The sequence below is a fragment of the Canis lupus genome, chromosome 4 (genome assembly GCF_003254725.2).
Source record: "Canis lupus dingo isolate Sandy chromosome 4, ASM325472v2, whole genome shotgun sequence".
Classification (NCBI taxonomy): domain Eukaryota; kingdom Metazoa; phylum Chordata; class Mammalia; order Carnivora; family Canidae; genus Canis; species Canis lupus.
Window position 1 is genome coordinate 56,053,230 of NC_064246.1, and position 21,129 is coordinate 56,074,358.

The window sequence follows — 21,129 nt, forward strand, 5'->3', positions numbered from 1 at the left end:
ACACATCCATCTCAGTATGGCCCAGAGCACCAAAAACATATAAATGCTTATTAAATATTTTTAAGATTAAAATGCATAACCACAGAATTCAAGTTGGATTAAAATTTACTCCTGTTTAAAATCATTAACATCAAATTCCATCACACGTAAAAATGAATATATACTCAATAGAGGATTTCAGACAAATGAAATAGTCCATTGAACATTTAATAAATATATTCAAGCATGACTTTTTTTTTTAAAAGAAAGGACAAAATCATAATGTAAGTATTCATTAAAATGGTGACCATTTAAACATCATCTGAACCACACTAAAATAACGCTTACACTTATGAAATGTGTTGAGATGTAGGAGTTTATGTATAAAGCTGAGCATTTTCAAAATTCCCGGCCTGGATGAGAAAAGATTGTCTTCTCTTATTGGTGACTCAGGAAATATGATTTACTTGTGTTATAAGTGCTGGTGTGTTGAGACAAGGCTAGCACCCATGGCCGGCTGTGCTCTGGAAAACAAGCATGCCATGCTCCCATGCCACTCTGGGACATGGGAGACAGAGTCTGATCTGGGGTGAAGCAACATGCAGGATGTGGAGAGGAATACACCAAGGGGTTCACTGAAGCTGGAGGACCACACAGAAAGCCACGTGCTTTAACTTCAAAATGCATGCTAAGTGAGGCGAAGAAGCCAGAAATCTTTTCACAACCGTTTCAGATTGGCAACTCCCAAGGTACTCACGTAAGGGTAATTGGGAGAAATACAAATGCTTGCTGGTCCCGAATCAAGAATTTAACTATCAGAACAGATGCAACGTGAGGATACGCTTATTGAACTACCTAAAACTCAGGTTGAGTATCAGCTCAAAAGATGCCTGTCCATCTGGCATCATTTCAGCTGTCCAGGAATCTATAAAAATGTTTACATATCCATTTTTGGTAAATTCATTTCACAAAGCCATCATTTCATTTCATAAGGACAATAAGGTTCATTAAGTCACAATACAAAATTTATAAATGAGATGACAGGACTATTTAAACACATTTTCTGAGTAAAGGCATTTTCACTAACTATAAAATCCACTGAAACAAAAGATTAATTATACCACAGTTATTGTCAAAAGACTTTTAGACTGTAGTTTAAGTTCAAAAGGTTAAGGATTTTACAAAAACGTAACATGAGACTATTTATTACATATGAAGAGTATTTGATTAGATACAGAACATATTAATGTGTGGTTTTCTTCCTCTCGGAAACTAGCTTTAGAAAGTAACACCAAAAAAAAAAAAGTAACACCAACTCCAGTTAAATTTTGACTACTGTAATTCCTTATCACTGGCACCATAATTTGGAATATTCAAAGTAACCCAGTTACCAAATAAAGTCACCATTACGTTTCTAAAGTTAATTTAACCAGGACACACTGGAGTAGCCAATAGTGATACAGTATTGTGTAAACTTACAGATTTTTTTCATTAGTTCTCATATTTTTCCAAAGTCCCATTTCCCAGGACTTTGACCGTTAAATATATCTACCTTAAGGTTCCAAACACTCACATCCATTGTGAGAACTTGAGGGATAGATCCATTGGAGGTACTATCTGAAGGATAGTCAGGGAACAAACCTCAGACAAGAGACTTTTAGCATTTTTAATTTTTTAAGAAAAAAAGCCTAGGAAGGAAAAAGTGTTCTATAATCTAGGGTCTAGGGAATGGTGAAGAGCCCTTGCTCTCAAAGCCAAATGTATGAAAACAGTATTTCTTAAAGACATGCAAGTCTACAAGCCAAGGCGAGCTTTGGCTAAATGATTGGTGGTAGCTTTTGTTTGGCTCTGGAGGTTTCCATGGAAACAGCCTGAGACAGAAACGGCAGCATTATCATCTTTATCCATAATGCCATCTGATACAACTGCACACTGATTCATTCATGCTATCCAGAAGAGATGTATTATTTGTGATAAGCCTGGACAAAGGGAGGTGTGAGTTTATCTGGTTACACTCTCTATTTCCTTGCCTTCCTCCATTTGAAACCTTAAATTAAAATCCTGATAAAACCTCCTCTGAACATTTCCCTCAGAAGCCTCTAGTTCAAGTAATGGTTCAATAATCAGAAACCAAATGAAGAAACATGAAGCACCAAATGGAGCTCCACTGCCAAGTTCTTAAAAATCATATGACACCAAGCTTCCTGTAGCTGAAGAAATTATTCTGAAGAGTATTTACAATTCTATTATATTAGGCCTCAACCAGGCAAGAAATACTGTCTCAAGTATTCATTATACACAGTTGAATCAGATGGCCTCATCCATAATTTTTCTCCCTCTTTATATCTAGATCATTTTTGTGTGTATATATATCTATATACTGGTACCTATATCTATGCCTACATATTTAATATATTCACATATACCACATACCAGTATCTAATCTTATTTCAGGTTAGTGCTTCTCAGAAAGACCACAAAAGCAGCCTGAGCTCAGAATTCTCTATCTGAAGTACACAAAAATAAAAACCTCAACAACAAAGTATAAAGAAAACAAACAAGATAAGGAGGCATGCAGCCTTTAGCACCATATTAACCATCATGGAGGGCAAGAGTGTTGACAGAAGTCTAAAGATGAACCCAGCTCTGAGTTTCCTCCTGGGATGAGATCCCAAACACAGAACCCTCTACGGAGTCCAGTACTTTCAAAAAGGGAAAGCCTGAGAAATTCTATTAACAGAAATGTCAAAAATCCATGATTTACCAGAGATAGATGATTTGACATTGTTTCTTATTCTAAAAGCACTGAAGACATTATTCCTTAAGAACAAATTGCTCACTTTTGGAGATCAGTTGGGAAATCACTGCCAGCTCAATGAACTAAATGATGCTTCAGTAAGTTAAAAAGACATGATATATCCCCCAAAAGGACCAATTTACTCATGGAAAGTAGTTTATTAATGAGCAGTTAGCTCCCTGATATCTGTATAACAATACAGACATTGGCTACACTAAAGAGACTCAATCTAGCACATACAATTGCACACTCCATATGGCAAAACATCTGAAAAACACCCACACGTCTATGCACTATGGCACTGGTGTGGGAATTTAAATCACAAAATAAAGTCTCAGCTTGATCCTTTCCATAAAAAGGTACTTAAAAGTCTAGGGAAGGGTTTATTTGGAGATGTGCTGATGAAATCTGGTGGTTTTAACAGGGACAGGTAAGAAGTTACAAGGCTAGAAATGACTTGAGATATCATCTAATGCAAATCCTTCAACTTAACTGGCGGGAAAAGTGAGGCCTCAGGATAAGCATCAACCCTAACCATTTGAAGAACCATGACCAGAAGAGGAGGCATGGAACTCTTAGTGTGGCACTTTGTCCATTATGCTTATCTCTCGGGTTCCTTTAAATCTTAGCTTGTGTCATTTCATCAAGCTTGAGGAAAATGACTGAGAAATATCAGATATGAAAAACACTGAATTTTTACAAAGATTTTGGCAATAAGTCACATTCTGATGTGCTTAATATTAACAAGGGGGAACCCCCAGTTATATTTTGGTAAAAATGTTATTTCCTGCATGAAATACGTTCCTTTTGTGAGAGCTATTTTTGCAGGTACTGGGATAGCTCACAGCTGACGGCTTTCATACGTCCCATCTTTGGAGTAAGAGTTTGATTCAGCAGATCCTAGATCATCAGGTGGGCTGAAATGACTGCTGTCTTGGGAATCTGTATCAATACTTTTGGTTTCTGACTGGAGGTGGACAGAAACTTGAACTGCTATCTCCTGGCCTTGTTCATTCAGAGAACCATCATCTGAATCTCCTTCTGGTGAATTACTCCGGCCCATCTCTGGGTTAATGACATAAATGCCACCTTGAGCATTCAAGGCAGGTCTCTCTTTAATTCTTTCTCCCATGTCATCAGGGTCGTCCACTCGCACAGCCTCAAACATCTCCTCAACAAAGGCCCGACAGTTTAGAATAAGGGGTGGAAGAGGGACACTTCTTGCCAGTTCTTCAATATAACGAGCAAACTCCATCGTCTTAAATTGTGTGACTTTGGCGAGTTCTAGAGTCTTGGCTGAAGTGATGATGGGGATGCGCTTTGCAATCTCAAAGGCCTTTTGAAGTTTCTCAGCCCCTTCAGTTCTGAAGAATTCATTGATAGCCTTCTCAGTCTTACGAAGATGGCTGCTCATCATGCACAACCGTGTAACATTCAAGATGAGTGTGATTGTAAAGGCAATCAGGCAAACAATCATGTAGTAGACACTCATGTCTCCCGAGGTGAAGATAACACGAAGGGTGACAGAGTAGGAGGCATGGATTGGAGAGGTGACAAAGCATGTATAGAGCCCTCGGTCATCAAAGACTACACTGGTGATATTCAGGAAGTTATCAGAAATCAACCATTTTCCACCTGATGACCCAACAGAAATAAAAAAAATTACAGCATAAAGAATATTATTACTGAAAAAGCCAACTGCCATATTTATATATGCCACCTCTTCACGAGAGTGCTTTACCTCATCTATTAGGTTCTGCTACTTGTGTACAGAGTAGAAATTTAAACAGCCTGAAGTTAAAAAGAGAATCAAGATCTTCCTTCCTGACACAAATTATTACCATAGCTACATTTCGAGGCTAGACATAGCAAGCCTTTCAGGGAGATAGTTATATCCTATAATGCTAAATGAATAATCTTAAAAAAAAAAAGTTTATATGTATGTACCAATACATTTTCATATAATAGAAGAAAATGCCTCAGAAATGCAAAATAATGGTTATTTCTGGGGTAATGAGTTGAGTGATTACATTTTCTTCTTTTTATTTAACTGTATTTGTTTACTTTTCATAACAAGACAAAAATTAAAAAAAAAATACAATCCTACCAGTTTAGTGCATTGTCTAACTACTAACTAGTAAATATGGCATGGCTTGCACATGTTAATTTATTTTGTTAGAAAAGGTTTGTTGATAATGTCTTGATTTTCTGGCAAGAATAACTGAAGCACAAGCCAAAAGATACATGTCACAAGTCAGGGTAAATGAACTGCTTAGCAAAGAGAATAAAGTTGCCCTTAAGATGCCAAAAGGATCTTTGGGTTCGGTTTTAAACCTAAGACATGCTGCCTGTCTTCTATACACGAAGGCATCTTCATTCAGGGATCATGTACACAAAATACCTAAGAGTATAAAAAGCAAAGCTGATGGCCTACCTACCTTGATTCAATACCCATTTGTAACTTGGCTCTGCCTCACAATTCTGTTTGTGGTAAATTCTCAGTGTATCCTGTACTTTAGCTACACAAGCCATTCATTCAAAGTGGGATGGATGGGCCAACTGGGGGTGTAGACATGAGTCCCCATGACTAGAGGAAGTGTCTTGGAGAAGGCTGGGGGATTGCTTAAGAACCACCTGAGTGCCCAACCTTAAGATATTGCAGTTAAGAGATCTTCAAGATCTTTCATCCCTGAGATTCTATGGTTCTGAATTATTTTAGTGGTACATCAATTAGTAAGCACTCTGGATTGTGCCCATTTTTATTGTCATCAAAATTTATCTAAATTCTGTAGTTATATGCTTCTGTTCTATGAATTTGGAGCTATGAAAAGGCTATCCTATGAATCCAAAGTATGATGGAAGTACATCACTCCATTCATCAACCACTGTACTACAACCACAATGTAAACTCTCTAGCTTACTTGCTGATAATAGCTCAAGATTTATGAACCTTATACTAGACTGACATGCTCTTTAAACTCCTTTCACTGGAGATTCATAAAATTTAATAGAATTTTCCAGAGCTGCTACTGAAAGCATCAATGATAGATGTTAGTGGTTTTCAAAGTAAAGGCAAAAAGGAAAATGAAACTGCCATTCCACTTGGTTGGTCTCATCCTAACCTAAGCTTTGTTGATGTGGTCAGTCTGTAATGATCACATTGATTGAAAAATTCAAATCTCAGAAGTGTTTGGTGAGGATCCTAGTGCCCAAAGGGAGTAGGAGTCTAGACCATTGTGTCCAAATGTGAAACCCCAAATCACGTCAAAATATACATTCTGGGCATTACTCTAGAGATCCTGAGTCAATAGATGTATACTTTTAAGAAGCTGATTAAAAATATTCTGTTCTAACAATTCAAACTCTTTAATTCCCTGGCGGGCAGTTACCCAGTTTACAGAAAGTTAAAATGTTTAGTGTATATTTTAGAAGAAAATACCATTGGTCTCTTTTTCTGTTTTCCATTCTAATATGAATAATCAAATATCCTTTATATTCCAAGAGGTTAGATTATCTTTCTAGCGAAAAAGATAAGAAAGGCCTTTTCTGAAAGTGTAGGTTATGAGCATCCTCTAATTTAATCTTTATCCAATTGATTTTTCATGATTTCTTTTTGAGGTACTTTAACACAAGCAGTCTTCAAAAAGCTCTTTCTAGCAGAATATTAGCTAGGAAATAATATTCTGATTAAGATGTGTTCACAGGTTCACAACAGCAAAAACAAGTAAAATAAAAACCTGTCAAAAAAGAGACGTAGTTGTAATATTATGTCTGGATAATTTTTAAGACTGAGACGCAAAGGCACAAGAGAAGCTTTCCCATTTTCAAGTAAATTAAGGTATACCACGGAAAACCGTTGAGGTGGAAGAGCCTATAGAGCTCCTTCTCAGTGCCATTCTAATTCTCAGAGGGACTTAAAAGTTTTATGCACAGAGCTACACTTTTTTAAAAAACATCCTGGATTTCCTCTAAAATTCTTAGTGACTCATTTCCATACAAGATCTTAAAATTTATGACAAATTTATCTAAGTCTAGCCATAATCCTTCCTGCTGTATTCACAAAGGGCCATCACACTATCATTCACATTACAGTTTAGGTGAAAGGGGTTGTGCAGTGCACAGCCGACACAGCTGTCTGTAGCAGCCCTGAGGTAGTCTACCTTCAAAAGAAGAAAACTAGCTCACCAACACGAGAGACGTTAGCTCCCTGTCATCAAGTGAACATCTTTTAAATTTATAACTATTATTTCTTTCTTCTTCTGGTTAAGTAATTAAAATTGGTTTGCTTTTTCTCATAGCTAGAATATTGCAGGCCTTTCAAAGTTTTGACTCTTCCCCCTAAGCACCTCATCATTAAGATTCTTTGTTGAATATTTCAAGGAGACAAAACTAACAGGAAATGAGTAACCTTGATTAATTATACCCTGGCATAGTTACCTCTGCCTCTGCCATCCAGTTGCTGGCCTTTTGAGTTGTACCAACGGACATCTTCATAGTGGTCGACTGTGAGAAGACACTCGAGTGAAACACTAGTTCCTTCTTTGGCTATGATGACATCGTCCCCTGAGTGGGAATCTGCTGAGTGCTCAAAGCTTGGAGGAAATGATGAATTGAAGGAACTATTATTTGTTCCCAGTGGGGCCATTTCGTTGAAGCCGACATCTTCCAAAACAAAAGCTGCTGGCACAGTAACACTCACCACTAAAGTGAAGAGACAACAATGTGGCTTCATGGAAAAATGGGAGGAAGTCTTGTTTAGATTTGGAGAACTCAAAAGCTTCTATTCTATAACAAGAGCACGGTGGGTAATTTATTGCTTGGTATTGGGAATTTTCCAAACAAGTGGGAGATTCAGGCGTATTTTGAAATCTTCAAGATTAAAAGATGTGAGTGGATACCAACCTAAAAGAAAGCCAGATTTAAAGTTTAACCAACAAAGACTCATAATGGGGTGAAACTTTTATGTTTTAGAAATGAATAGATGTGAAATTGATTAGAATAATTGGCTCTGACATCAGGGAGCAAAATAGAAAGAACACTACCTAAAAATCTCACACCGAGACCATAGAAAGAGCACTGAATTAGAAAATGGTAGGCAGACCTAGATTCTGGTCCTCACTGTGCTACTAACAAGCTGTTAAGACCTTGGCAAGTAGCATTCTCCCTTGGCCGTTTTCTCATCCATCAAATGAGACTAGATGAGACCTCTCTAAAGACTCTTCTAGTTCTGAAAGGCTATGATTCTATTTTACTCTGACAAATCTTATGCAACAGGGAGCCAAAAAGGCTAAAATATTTAGCTTAATGATCTTTTATTTCAACCTGCACCATCACCATCTGTTGTTGTATCAATAATGTAAATCAACTGATACATCATAATAGTAACGATGGAGTTCAAAATTTGAGCAATCCAAATACATAATATATTAGTTTTAAATAATGCAGAGATAATGTAGAAGGTAGTTTTCTTTATTTTTTATTTTTTTTTTATTTTTTTTTTTAAAGATTTTATTTATTTATTCATGATAGTCACACAGAGAGAGACAGAGAGGCAGAGACACAGGCAGAGGGAGAAGCAGGCTCCATGCAGGGAGCCCGACGTGGGATTCGATCCCCGGTCTCCAGGATCGCGCCCCGGGCCAAAGGCAGGCACCAAACCACTGCGCCACCCAGGGATCCCAGAAGGTAGTTTTCTGTTTGTTTTAATACTAGAAAGGAAATTGTACTACTACATATATTTAAGTAGTTATTTACTTCTGAAGCTTTAGAACCTCCCTCTTTGGCAACAATGTTAGACTAAAGAATTTTCCTTTAACACTTCCTTCAGTATTCAGAGACAAAATACAGTATATTTAACAGTTTGTGAGAATACCAAATTTTAGCTCAAAGTCTGCAAAATTAGCTCAGGGAGGAGCTGACATCTTCAATGTCTAGTTGGTAGAAATACAAATACAACTATAGAGAAGCGTGCCAGACAATAAAATATCATGAACAAAGAGCAAAATATCCCAGCTATGATTACCTTTCTGGTAATTTGATTCCTCTTTTAACTCAATGACTCTCAAAGAAAAATTTCAACTTATTTCTATAAAAGATAGGATGAAATGCCTAGCTTTATTTCCTATAAAGGCCCAAAATAATTAGTTTTGGAAATGACTCTCCTTTGTACTTTTGTAAAGATTTCTTGATCACAGAACATAAAAAGCACTGGATCATTGTATTTAGCCATTAAACTCCTCAAAGTCTGAATCACAGCAAGCTGTAAATGTCATTTAATTTTCATTAGCCCGTGAAATGATGATTGAATGATAATAATAATTTTCTATACCTTGCTATATCTTTAAAATATAAGAATGGACTTTTTATTTTTTATTTTTATTTTATTTTATTTTTTTATTTATGATAGTCACACACACAGAGAGAGAGAGAGAGGCAGAGACATAGGCAGAGGGAGAAACAGGCTCCATGCACCGGGAGCCCAACGTGGGATTCGATCTCCAGGATCACGCCCCGGGCCAAAGGCAGGCGCTAAACTGCTGCGCCACCCAGGGATCCCAAGAATGGACTTTTTAGAGTAAAACATAAGACTTCAAACTTTGTTATACATAGTAGCTTGAATACATGTGTTTATTTCTATTTCTTCCCCAAACCCAGCTAAAATGACACTACAGGAAATAAAGATCTTGGGCATTGGAGGGGATTTCAGAAATGGTCCAACCCATTTACTATACAGTGACTTGCTCCTTTAAATTATACTGTATGTATAGATAGAGACCAGGATTCTCTATTGAGGGAGAGTGGTGAGTGGAAACAATGGAAAGAACACTAAGTAGTAAATGACTGCCATAAGCCAGGCTCTGTGCTCAGGGCTTGACATGTGTAATTTCTCAAGTTCTTTTTCAGTACAATATATACAGTTGATGGATAAGACTTTTGTCCTTTATTCTAAACTACTGCTTCCAATTGTGAGAGGAAATGACTGTGCTGAAAAAGTGTTCTAAGTCTTCCCTAGAACTTTGATGACAAGTTCCTGTGGCTGTATCCAAGTCAATGTTTTCCCAATTTCATTCATCTCTTCTATTAGCATGATTTTTTTTAAGTCAACTCATTATTTTACTTTCACACATTTATTTTAAAAGGAAAGTCTATATCACCTTTGTAAATAAACGTTAACCGTATACATAAATATGGTGAAAACAATGTTATTAACTGCTGTCTGCTAAGGGCTCTGAGCCAGAGGCTTCCTCTCTTTGTCAGGAAAACAAAAATAAACAAAACAAATAAACCACCCACAACTCTACCTTATTTTAATACCACCTCATTTCTTATCCTGCCATCATCTTCTTCTTTCCTACCTATTCCACACTGAGTTCAGAACCACAGTTTTTAATTTAATTTAATTTTATAGAGTGTGTGAGCAGGGAAGGGGCAGGGGGAGAGGGAGTGAGGGAACCTCAAGCAGGCTCCATGCTCAGCCAGGAGCCTGGGGTGGGGCTCAGTCTCACAACCCTGAGATCATAACCTGAACTGAAATCAAGAGTTGGATGCTTAACTGACTGAGCCACCCACGTGCCAGAGAACCACAATTTTAGACTAGAGGTATACATTTTCATCTATTCACCTGTATCTACTGAGCTCTATGTGCCAACCTTTTGTACTAGAGAACCGCCTCTGCCTTCATGGAGCTCAGTCTGGCAGAGAATACAGACACTAACTAAACACATGCAATATAGTAAATGCTGCCCAAGGTAAAGTACAGGATGCTACAGTAGTACTCAATGTGAGGAACTAAACTTGTCACAGAAAGCCCCCTTGAAAGCGAGGTGTGCAACAATACCTGAGGGATAAATAAGAATTGAAAATGGAAGAGAAGGGCAACCTAGGTGGCTCAGCGGTTTAGTGCCACCTTCAGCCCACGGCATGATCCTGGAGACTCGGGATCAAGTCCCACATCGAGCTCCCTGCGCGGAGCCTGCTTCTCCCTCTGCCTGTGTCTCTGCCTCTCTCTCTCTCTTTCTCTCTCTGTCTCTCATGAATAAACAAATAAAATCTTTAAAAAAAAGAAAAAGAAAATGGAAGAGAAGTGTTTTAGTAAACAGACAGAGGAAAAAGCAGAGGGATCACTGGTTAGGAGGTGCTCAGGAAGAAAAGCTACAAGTTGTGGTAATAAGAAGGGGTGGCCTGAGCGTGCTGGGTCTGACTCCTGATTCTGGAGGGGAGCAGTCTGGGCCAATGGCAAATCTGGAGGTGGACTTTCGGAACTGGAGTGGGAGGCTGAAGTGAGTGAAGGAGATAACTCTCCAATAAGAAGAAGTCAGGGAACCCTGGGTGGTGCAGTGGTTTAGCGCCTGCCTTTGGCCCAGGGCACGATACTGGAGACCCGGGATCGAATCCCACGTCGGGCTCCCAGTGCATGGAGCCTGCTTCTCCCTCTGCCTGTGTCTCTGCCTCTCTCTCTGTGTGACAATCATAAATAAATAAAAATTAAAAAAAATTTTTTTTTTTTTAAAAAAAGAAGAAGTCAAAGAATGTGGAGGCTCAAGAGTAGGGTAGATTACCTGTAAGAAAGGGAATGTCCCCCCAGGTTCAAGGCAGCTAGAGTAGAAGACACCGGAAATAGAAAAAAAAAAGGACTCTCTCTCTGCTGAGATGCAGGAGCTTTAGAAGAATAAACAGCCTCTATATGAGAGGGCTGTGGGGCAAGCAGTGTCCTGGCAGTGTTACTGCCATGTGGAATTCCTTCATGTAGCTTCCCTGAGTCTCAAGTCCTGGCTCTCCCTCCCATGTGGTCCAGAGTATACCTGGATGCAGGCTGGCTTTTCCCCCAACCCCTGTAGCTCTCACCTTATACTACTCATTGGCAGTCCATCCCCTCTCACTTAGGAGTCCCTTAAGCACGGGGACTGTATTTTTTATTGCTATACTTCAAAACTAGCACATATTCAATAAATGTTTACTCATGGAAATTCATTTAAATTTGATAAAGTAAATAAAAAATCTTTAAAAAATAAATTTGAAAAAGTATGTGATATATCTTTGTAAACTGAAGAATGTTACATAATAGGGATCATAATTATGCAAACTGACATGCATTTACTAGCACTTACTATACTGAGACAGCCAATGTTAACAATCCAGAGAACTTAAGAGGCATAGTGCCTAAAGGCAGTACTTGGGTCAACCCCAACTCCCAAAGTCTTCATTCACCATCTTGTCCTAGAAGGAAATAGTAGGGATAAAGGATTACCAAGCCCAGGTTGACTACTAAGATCACCAGAGAGCTTGTTAAAAATACAGATTCCTGGGTTCCACCCTAGCCCTAGTGAATAAGAACCTCTGGACTTGGACTTTGGAATTAATGGTGTTTAATTAGCTCCCTGGATGATTCTGAGGCAGAGGGCCCATGGATTGGCGTACTGAGGCTATGACTGTATTTCCTCATTTCCTCTACCACAGCATTGCCCAATGGTGGTACAGACTGAACACTTCCAAGAAGAGAGAACTATCACTCATGTTCCATTCTGGACTTTGATTACCCTGGATCAGTGGAACTATAGGCCTCTGAAAAAGGCGGAGTAGCAGGGAGATTCAGAGTACAGTCTCCAGAGCCAGATTTCCTGGATTTGAATCCTGACAGACTCTAATCAGCCTTGCAACTTTTGTAAATGACTTAATCTGCCTGTCTGGGTACCCTCATCTTTAAAATGGAGAAAATAATAGTGCCTGTTCTATAGGACTGTTGTGAGGTTTGAGGAAATTATCTGTATAAAACACAGACTCTGGCAATAGTAATCACTGAGTAACCTCTAGTAATTATTATTGTCTTTTTAGATAGTGTGCTAAAATCTACATCTGATAATAAAACCATTATTTAAGATAAATGGAACACTTTTACTCAGAATACTATGCAACCATTTAAAAATCTTGGTGGGGAGAGGGGGAAACGCTATTACGTAATTTCAATCTGTAATTTTAAATTTCACGTTTTGCTTTCGCTTACTGCAAATAAGTAATAATGTGGATCAACCAGGCATTTTAAACTGAACTTGGGAGTCCAACCATGATGTTACGTTGTTTTTGTGAATTCTGAGTTTGCAGTAAATAATCTCTGTTATGATGTGCCTGGTTTACCTTTCCCTTTTTTGAGACCTGCCTTTATGTTCCAGGGCCCAGGAGGAAGTCAACCCTTTGGACGACTAAACTAATCAGAAGCTTTGATCTTGGAATTTGGATTTGAGACATGGTGGGTTAGGGCCATTTGAGAAAGAGAAGGTGTTGAGGCAGTCAGGTCTGAGCCACATGAAACAGAAGCAGAGAGACAGGATCACACAGATGCAGAAGGGAGAGAAAGTGGTGAAAAGAAGCGAGGGGAACAGAGGGGAAGAGAAAGAGACACACTAAAGTGCTGCCTCCTGACAGAATTCTACTTCCTCCAAGATTATTATTTTTTAAAGAAATAACCATCCATATACAATTTCATTCAAAATTAGAACCACAAAAATTGGGGCACCTGGGTGGCTCAATGGTTGAGCATCAGCATTTAGCTCAGGTCGTGATTCTGGGGTCCTGGGATCAAGTCCCACATCAGGTTCCCTCCAGGGAGCCTGCTTCTTCCTCTGCCTGTGTCTCTGCCTCTCTCTCAGAATGAATAAATAAAATAATAATAAAAAAAGAACCACAAAAATTAAGACTAAATGTAAAAACAAGAAAGGAAATGGACAAATGGGGCAGCCCCGGTGGCGCAGAGGTTTAGCGCCGCCTGCAGCTCAGGGCGTGATCCTGGAGACCCTGGATCGAGTCCCACGTCGGGCTCTCTGCATGGAGCCTGCTTCTCCCTCTGCCTGTGTCTCTGCCTCTCATTCTCTCTCTGTGTCTCTATGAATAAATAAATAAAAAATATTAAAAAAAAAAAGGAAATGGACAAATGGTTAGGTAGGAGAAGAAAGATTCAGTTCAGCAAGTGACTAAATTGTGGCTGTGGCTACCAGGCAATACTCATCATGGATATCAACCTCCTCTCCTCCTTATCCACTGGAACGTGGAACACAAACTGCCCATGTGGTCAAGACTTGTGGTGCCTATTCTGTATAGAAACAACCATTTGCCTCTATTAGAAGTTTAGAGAAACCTACAAGACAGGTCTAGAAAAATACTATGAACACTCTTAAACTGCTCTTAGGTCAAAGGTGGCAGATGTAGCCTGATCTGTTGATTTTATCTGTTGATTTCTTTCTGTTGCCAGAAGAGCAATAGGTCCTATACTCTCCTTCTATGTCTGGTCAATAAAGGCAGGCCCAGCCTGAGCACTTCGTAATCATACCATGGGCATCCCAAACACAAAGGACTTCTAGTCTGAGCTACCAAGACACAGTCTATTTGCAGATAAGAGGCTGATGCTGTTGAGCAGCTGGGAGAGAAAGCGGTGAAGGTATGGGTCCAAGAAGGTTGCAGTGACAGAAAACAGAGTGAAGGAACAAATCACCTTTGGGATCAGGACAGCTCTTCATACTAAATTTCCTTGTGTCAGAATCAGTCTGCTAATTTCAACAAAAATTACACTGACTATAACCATTCTACTCACGCTGGTGTAATAATTTTCAAACAGCTCAGGTAAATCAGGGGCCCACCACGCTCAAGATGAAGTACTGGGTGCTAAAGGGATGCCCAGGGTATTAGGATACTGTCCCTCAGGAATTTACACACTAGTTTTGGGACTTATTGTGACAATATCATGCCTGTTATTATTATTTTTAAGTAGACTCCATGCTCAAAATGTGGCTTGAATTCACAACCCTGAGATCAACAGCTGCATGCTCTACCAACTGAGCCAACCAGGTACCCTTGCCTGCTATTTCTTAATGCTGCAGCTGACATTTAGAGGAGAAGAGGAAAGAGTTCAAAAAGGAAAATCAAAGTGCCACCTTCTTACAAACAGTTATAAAGGGCTATGCTATGTTTGTGGGTGAAGTTACTTGGTAGAATGTTTCATTAGCTTTCTTCAGCATTAAAAAGAATAACAGAAAAGTGTTACTCAAATTTAATCCAACTCCTTTTTCATCTTTTAGGTACAGTAAAATATAAGCTTTTCTAGGATCATGAATAATCAGAAACATAGATGACTCTACCTGACAGAACCATTCTAAATATTGGCTGTATCACAAAAAAAAAGAAACAAAGAAACAAAGAAAAGCCCCTAAGCTGTCATCCCTGACAGATTGCTTTGTTGCTGTTCCTGCCAACTTCAGAGAGAAGAAATATTTCCATTCTGCTTCAATTCTCAACAGAAGTAAATAAGGAAGTAATGTGGCTGATTTCCGTTCTTGTGGCTCAATATTAAGTTGGCTGAGGAAACTGCTGTTTGCAGAAATAGTTCTGGGATAACACAAAGTTGGGAAAAACACTGATGCCCAGATGGTATTGGTCTCAAGTATACTGGGATATTAGTGCTTTATTCTCCATAATTAGATGTGTTCTAGATTGTATTTACAGCTTATCTACTCTTCTCTACTGGCACTGTTACACTTGAAAAATGAAGTTCCCCCACGCCTGGCACACAAATGGTCAAAGTGGCATTCTGAATTGGCAAGGGGGAAAAAAAGCAACTGAAAAGCAGATTGTTAGTACTCTTCCATCCGTTGCAAAGAGCAAACATAAAACTCTCCTGCTTATACTCAACCATTATTATAGAGATCTGAACCATAAAAAGGTTAGTAATATTCCAACAGAAATCATAATTTTGAGGATCATTTTCTGAAAAGTTCCTAATTAAAATAGCCCTTATGCTGCCAGTAGTAACTTGGAACTATCACACACCTCATAACTGGTTTGGACACTCAGCTCAAACTTCAATGTATTTTCTGGCCCCCTGAAAAACACCTGTGACTTATATTCTTTTGCCATTAGCATTTGCTGAAATTACTGAATGCAAATGACAAAGATATGGATGTAGGATGTAACAGGCCTAGGTTTACGATCATCTTACCTACTTTTTTTTTCTCTATAGTCTAAAAAATTAAGCTTAGTATAACTAAAACAGAACTTCTCATTCTCACCCTCACATCTACTTGTCCAATATATACATATCTTAGATCATGGCCACACAATATAATTCTTTGTTTTGCAAGATCAAAGTTACAAGATCATCATGGCTTCTTGGTTAGTAGCTTGGACTGAAGAGCCTGATCCCATACCTGGATGAAGCTGTGGGTTTGCGAGGCCTTAGTTTTCATATATACTGAATAAGATTATTAACAGTAATGACCTCATAGGGTAGTTGTGAGCATTAGATGAACTAATGTGGGTATATTATAAATACATGCTATTGTTAATATTATTCCACTTCCTAGATGTTTTCCCACCCTAGTTCACAGTCCTTTTACCTTATCTGGGCACCATACTATTCTTTTAATTTCTAAATGGGTCTCATTAACTCCAACTATACTCCAAACACTGCTCCTCTTAGAACTGGTCCTAAACATAAATCCAACAAAGTCATGGTGATTTAAAAATCCATTGATTTTCTACTGCTCAAGAGAGAAGCTTCAAATTTTGGTCAGATATCCATATTCAGGTGGTAGAACAGAAATAGCCAGATGAAGCCCAGCGGTACCTGCGTGCAGAGTAATGGCTTGCTGAAGGAATGAATAGGTCTAGAAATCTGGTCTTCAGTTACACCTCTGTCACCAATTAGCTATGCTCTTGTAGGGGCCTCTTTCCTCAGCTAGAGGCTAATTATCATTATCATTCCTTTCTTTGCTTAAATCCTATAGTCTTCCCAGCTTCCTCCAGTCATGGCTCAAAGCCTTAACTACACTCGTTTCCCTCTCTAATCTCTCCAAATAACTTTTTACTTTAAAGTTAGGTTCTAGTTGTCCCTTTTACTTGAAACTTCCTGCTCCTCCCCACTAGTATCTTCCTGTGGAAATTCCACCCTCTGTACTGTATCCAACTCAAATTTCACCTTATTCTAGAAGCCTGCTCAACTTTTACCCTCTTCATTTTGGATGAATTTCTTTTATTCGGTCAGTCACCTAGCACATTGAAAAGTACTCAATTGTAAGACTTACTGGATTCCTTCTTTTATCAGTTATCTATTTGTCCAAAAGACCGTAAGCTTACAGATCAGCATCTAAAAACTTTTTCATTCTTTAGCATAAGACTGGATTCAACATTTTGAATTCAGATGCTCATCAACTTGGCAGTTAGAAAGGTACTTGCTACCAACTTCTTACTGGCTTTCCAGAGTCTCAGGCTCTGGAAAGTGTTAATGGAGATTTTTGAAGATATGGAAGCATAGCTTTTAAAATTTTAGTGGGGGGATCCCTGGGTGGTGCAGTGGTTTGGCGCCTGCCTTTGGCCCAGGGCGCGATCCTGGAGACCCGGGATCGAGTCCCACGTCGGGCTCCCGGTGCATGGAGCCTGCCTCTCTCTCTCTCTGTGTGACTATCATAAATAAATAAAAATTAAAAAAAAATTAAAATTTTAGTGGGGAAAATAGTCTAGAGTGAATTTGATCTGTACCTGGTTTTCTTAAATTGCAATTTTTGAGAACTTATATCAAATTAACCCATGCTGCTTGTTAAAGATGAATATTTCTTGGTCCCACTCAGACTTGCTGATTTGGCATCTCTAAGTGTAAGGCCGAGCATCTGCTTTTTCATGAGCATAGTTTTAATGACTTACAAATCAAGCCCATATTTCCTTTGATTGTCATGACAATATTGCAATCCAGTGATTCTCAAAGTGTAGTGGTACAGGGGCTCCTGGGGTCCCTGAGACTTTTTCAAAATGATTTTCATAATAATACTAGGATCTTATTTGCCTTTACATTCTCATTCTCACACAATATGGTGTAATTTTCCAGAAGCTACATGATGAGTGCTAACATAAGAGAATGAATTCAGGAGATAACGAGAATCTAGCTATCTTCTATTATATATTAAATATTAAATAAATATTAAATATTTATTAATTATTAATTATTATAATATTAAATTAATAATATTAAATAATATTAATTAAATATTAAAACGACTTGCAATGATTTTTTGTTTTGGAAAATATTTTTTCATAGAAATGCTATGTATGTTAACACGTAATGAATTTATTATCTCAAATAAATAACTGAAAGTTGTTTTGATACCTAGAACGGTAAACACTGATAAATATAAGTCGCATGCACAAACTCTTTGGTGTTCTCAATACGTCTTAAAAAGTGTAAAGGGATCCTGAGACCAAAACGTTTGAAAACTGCTGCTATTAGCACTATTTTAAATGCAAGGCACAATTAAGTGACTTACCGAGATTCCATTTTTGAACCCCAAATTCTATGCAATTTCCATTACCACAGGAAATCAGAGAAGACTACCTATTTTATACTTTTACAAATTTGTTATCTTTTTTTTTCTTTTGAATAGGGATTTTTATTTTTATTTTTTAAAAAAGATTTATTTATTTATTTATTCATGATAGACCTAGAGAAAAAGAGAGCGCGGCAGAGACACAGGAGGAGGGAGAAGCAGGCTCCATGCAGGGAGCCGGATGTGGGACTCGATCCTGGAACTCCAGGATCAGGCCCTGGGCCAAAGGCAGGCGCTAAACCACTGAGCCACCCAGGGATCCCCTGAATAGGGATTTTTAACCAGCTACCAGGTGACAGTGATGCCCTTAAGTTTAAGAGAACCACCATGAAAAGCAAAGGCCCTAGCTGTTTTAGGAAGTGACAATTATTATATACGGACATTGAGATGATAATTCTGAAGGCAACAGATGGGGTCGGGAGACTTGGGTTCTTAAAAGATCAAATCCCTTCCCTTCCCTGGAACTTCACTTTTCACATCTGTACACTGAAGGGGTCTCTAGTGCCTCTTTCTGGCTCTCAGTCCCGGTTGCATGCATTCTCACCGCTCAAAGAAAACTGAAGAGATTCACCTTAATCTTAACAGTCATACTTAAATCAGAGCATATGAAGTTTCTGCAGAGAAACCTTCAATCGTTCCCCCGTTGTTTCCAAATAAAAGTCAAACTCCTCGTCCTGGCTCATAGACACTACAAGATTCGGCCCACTGAAGTCTCTGGCCTCATCTTCCTTCCTCTTTTTGGGCAAGTAACAGCGGCCTTTTTTTTTTTTTTTTTTTATCTTTTCCTTGACCCTGCTAAGTTTGTTACCACCACGAGGCCTTTCTTTGCATTTGCTATTTCCTCCGCCTCCAATGCTCTAAACAGCTTCCTAAGGATCACCCTCCCCGTTCCGTATCACATGATGCTGTTTAATTTTCCGTAAAGCGTTCAGAATCATCATTTTCCCTCCACCGCCGTGTTAGACCATAGTGTTTGCTTGCTGACTTGGTTACCGCCAACAAACTGGGAGCAGGGCCGGGGGTGGCTCGTAACCCAGTGCTGTCCCCCCGATGCCCAGGTAGCGCCCGGCTGGTAGCTGATGCTCCGTAGAGCGACGACGGCGGAACTCCTGCAGCTCAAGCCTCGCCTTCAAAAGGGCGGGGACATCCTCGTCTCCCCCACGCCGGACCCCGACCCACCGGTTCAGACTCCTGCCTCCGCGCCCCCCCCCCAAGTGCCTCCCGGCACGACCCCGACTGAAGCCTCACTTACCAGACCCGCAGCTCAGCTAGCGCTGGCCGGAGCCGCGGCTTGACCCGGAAGTGCTCTTGGGCAGGCGGGGCCGCCTCCGCACAGAAGGCGAGTACTTCCGGGGCAGTAGGAGCGGCTCCTCGGCGGCGGCGGCGGCGGCGGTGAGGGTGGCGGTGGGCTGGGTGCGGGGCTCCCGGGGAGGAGGCCGGCGCGGTGCGGGCCGGCTGGGGACTCGCGGCCAGGCCGTGCGGGCGGCTGCGGAGGGGGAGGAGCGGCCCGGGGCCGGGCGGCAGGCACTTCGCGGCTGGACGCGCTTTGGGTTGCCGAAGCGCTACGCTGGCGTGAGGGGCGCTCGTCGTGGAAGTGGGGAGCGCGGGTTGGCCGCGGGCGTCCGGCGTGGACCCGACCTGGGTGTCGGGACGCTGAGCCCACCCGTGCGTCCGCCCGGGGACCGGGCTGTTAACGACAGTCGTGGCCCCGCCAGCCTCCGCCCGCCCGGCCTCGTCCGGCGGCGGCGTGCGGGGTCCGCCCTGCGCCCCTCGCGTGCTTGTGCGGGTGGCGTCGGGGCCGCGTGGGAACCCCGGCGGGCGGCGTCGGGTGCGGCCGGGTGAGCGACCGCCGCGCGGGGAGCTTGGGAGACGAGCCCCGCCCGCGCGGCCCTGGACCCAGCGCGTCGCCCCTCGGCGGTGTGCGGCCCGACGAGCCCGAGGAGCGTGGGCGCGGCGTGTGTGTGCAGCTAAACGTGTGCGCGCGTGCTTTCGAGGCGTAGGACTCGGCCGGGTGCCTCTGCGGTATTTCCGTTCACAGACGCTCACTGCGGGGTACTTGGGAAACTCACAAAAACCTTAAATAGTGCAATTCCTCACACCTGAAATTTCTTTCTTTTTTAAAATTTCTTTTTCTTAATTTCTTAATTCCTTTTCTCCTTTCCTTTCCTTTCCTTTCTCTGATAGTGAATCCACTGAGAACAGGGATAGCACAGCCATTATGATAATAAAAGTCATGGTCATTATAATATATATATATACACACATATATATATATTTTTTTTTGGTCATTATAATATAAGCAGCTTTTCCACCTAGCCAAATGTCTAATGAGCACATTCTAGGGGCTCATTAAACCTCTGTTGCGGGGATTCCCTGGGTGGCTCAGAGGTTTGGCGCCTGCCTTCCGCCCCAGGGCGCGATCCTGGAGACCCGGGATCCAGTCCCGCGTTGGGCTCCCGGTGCATGGAGCCTGCTTCTCCCTCCTCCTGTGTCTCTGTCTCTGTCTCTCTCTCTCTCTCTTCCTCTCTGTGTCTATCATAAATAAATGCATCTTTAGAAAAAAAAATAGACCTTTGTTGCACAAGTGAAGGAATAGACCTAGTGTTTAGTATGTTCGAATATGCTCTTCGGGTCTTCTGTAAAATACGAATTATGTAATATGGATGTCACATAAACTGTACAGTAATTGCCCCTTCACTGCGGGTGATTTATCCCAAGAGGTGTGATGATAAAACGCCTACGTAGTGAGGTGAGTCGAGGTGAATGATGTAGGCGCTGTGATAGAGCATTACCTTAGGCCGCTACTGACCTTCTGACAACACCTTGGAAAGAGGATCATCTGCTTCCAGACTGCGGTTGATCGTAGGTAGCTGAAACCCCAGAGAAGAGAGACAGCTGTATATAGCATACTATTTAAAAAATATATATTATTATGTGTTGTAATTTGTAAAGAGCATATAAGGAAAGGGGAATGATAGTGTAAAAAAAAAGTAC

General features: G+C 40.6%; 2 protein-coding genes across 6 annotated transcripts in view; one reads left to right on the forward strand and one right to left on the reverse strand.

Moving 5' to 3' along the window:
- Positions 1-87: 87 nt before the first annotated feature.
- Positions 88-19,516, reverse strand: MFAP3 (microfibril associated protein 3). Of its 3 annotated transcripts, none has more exons than XM_049109215.1 (4): positions 19,388-19,507; positions 11,884-11,992; positions 7,214-7,678; positions 88-4,411 (listed from the first exon to the last, which is right to left on the reverse strand). In XM_049109215.1, exons 3-4 carry the CDS (start codon positions 7,506-7,508, stop codon positions 3,618-3,620), a joined length of 1,089 nt encoding a protein of 362 aa, XP_048965172.1. In that variant the 5' UTR covers positions 7,509-7,678; positions 11,884-11,992; positions 19,388-19,507; the 3' UTR covers positions 88-3,617. The 3 variants fall into 3 exon arrangements, with proteins under 3 accessions (XP_048965172.1, XP_048965171.1, XP_025291035.1); XM_049109214.1 differs by lacking the exon at positions 11,884-11,992 and adding an exon at positions 13,287-13,651 and having other exon boundaries at positions 19,388-19,434; XM_025435250.2 differs by lacking the exon at positions 11,884-11,992 and having other exon boundaries at positions 19,388-19,516.
- Positions 19,453-21,129, forward strand: part of FAM114A2 (family with sequence similarity 114 member A2) — a 33,440-nt gene continuing 31,763 nt past the window's right edge. The window contains exon 1 of one of the 3 annotated variants that reach the window (XM_025435248.3): positions 19,453-19,527. The gene's annotated coding sequence lies outside the window, so the exon portion shown is untranslated. Of the gene's footprint in view, positions 19,540-21,129 lie in introns of all 3 variants that reach the window. The other 2 variants (XM_025435249.3, XM_049109213.1) reach the window with 2 other exon arrangements.

Coding starts and splice junctions, on each gene's coding strand:
- MFAP3 (XM_025435250.2), bottom strand. CDS start 7,508: ATGAAGCCACATTGTTGTCTCTTCACTTTAGTGGTGAGTGTTACTGTG. Junction 4,412..7,213: donor ACTGGATGGCAGAGGCAGAG/GTAACTATGCCA, acceptor TTGGGTCATCAG/GTGGAAAATGGTTGATTTCT.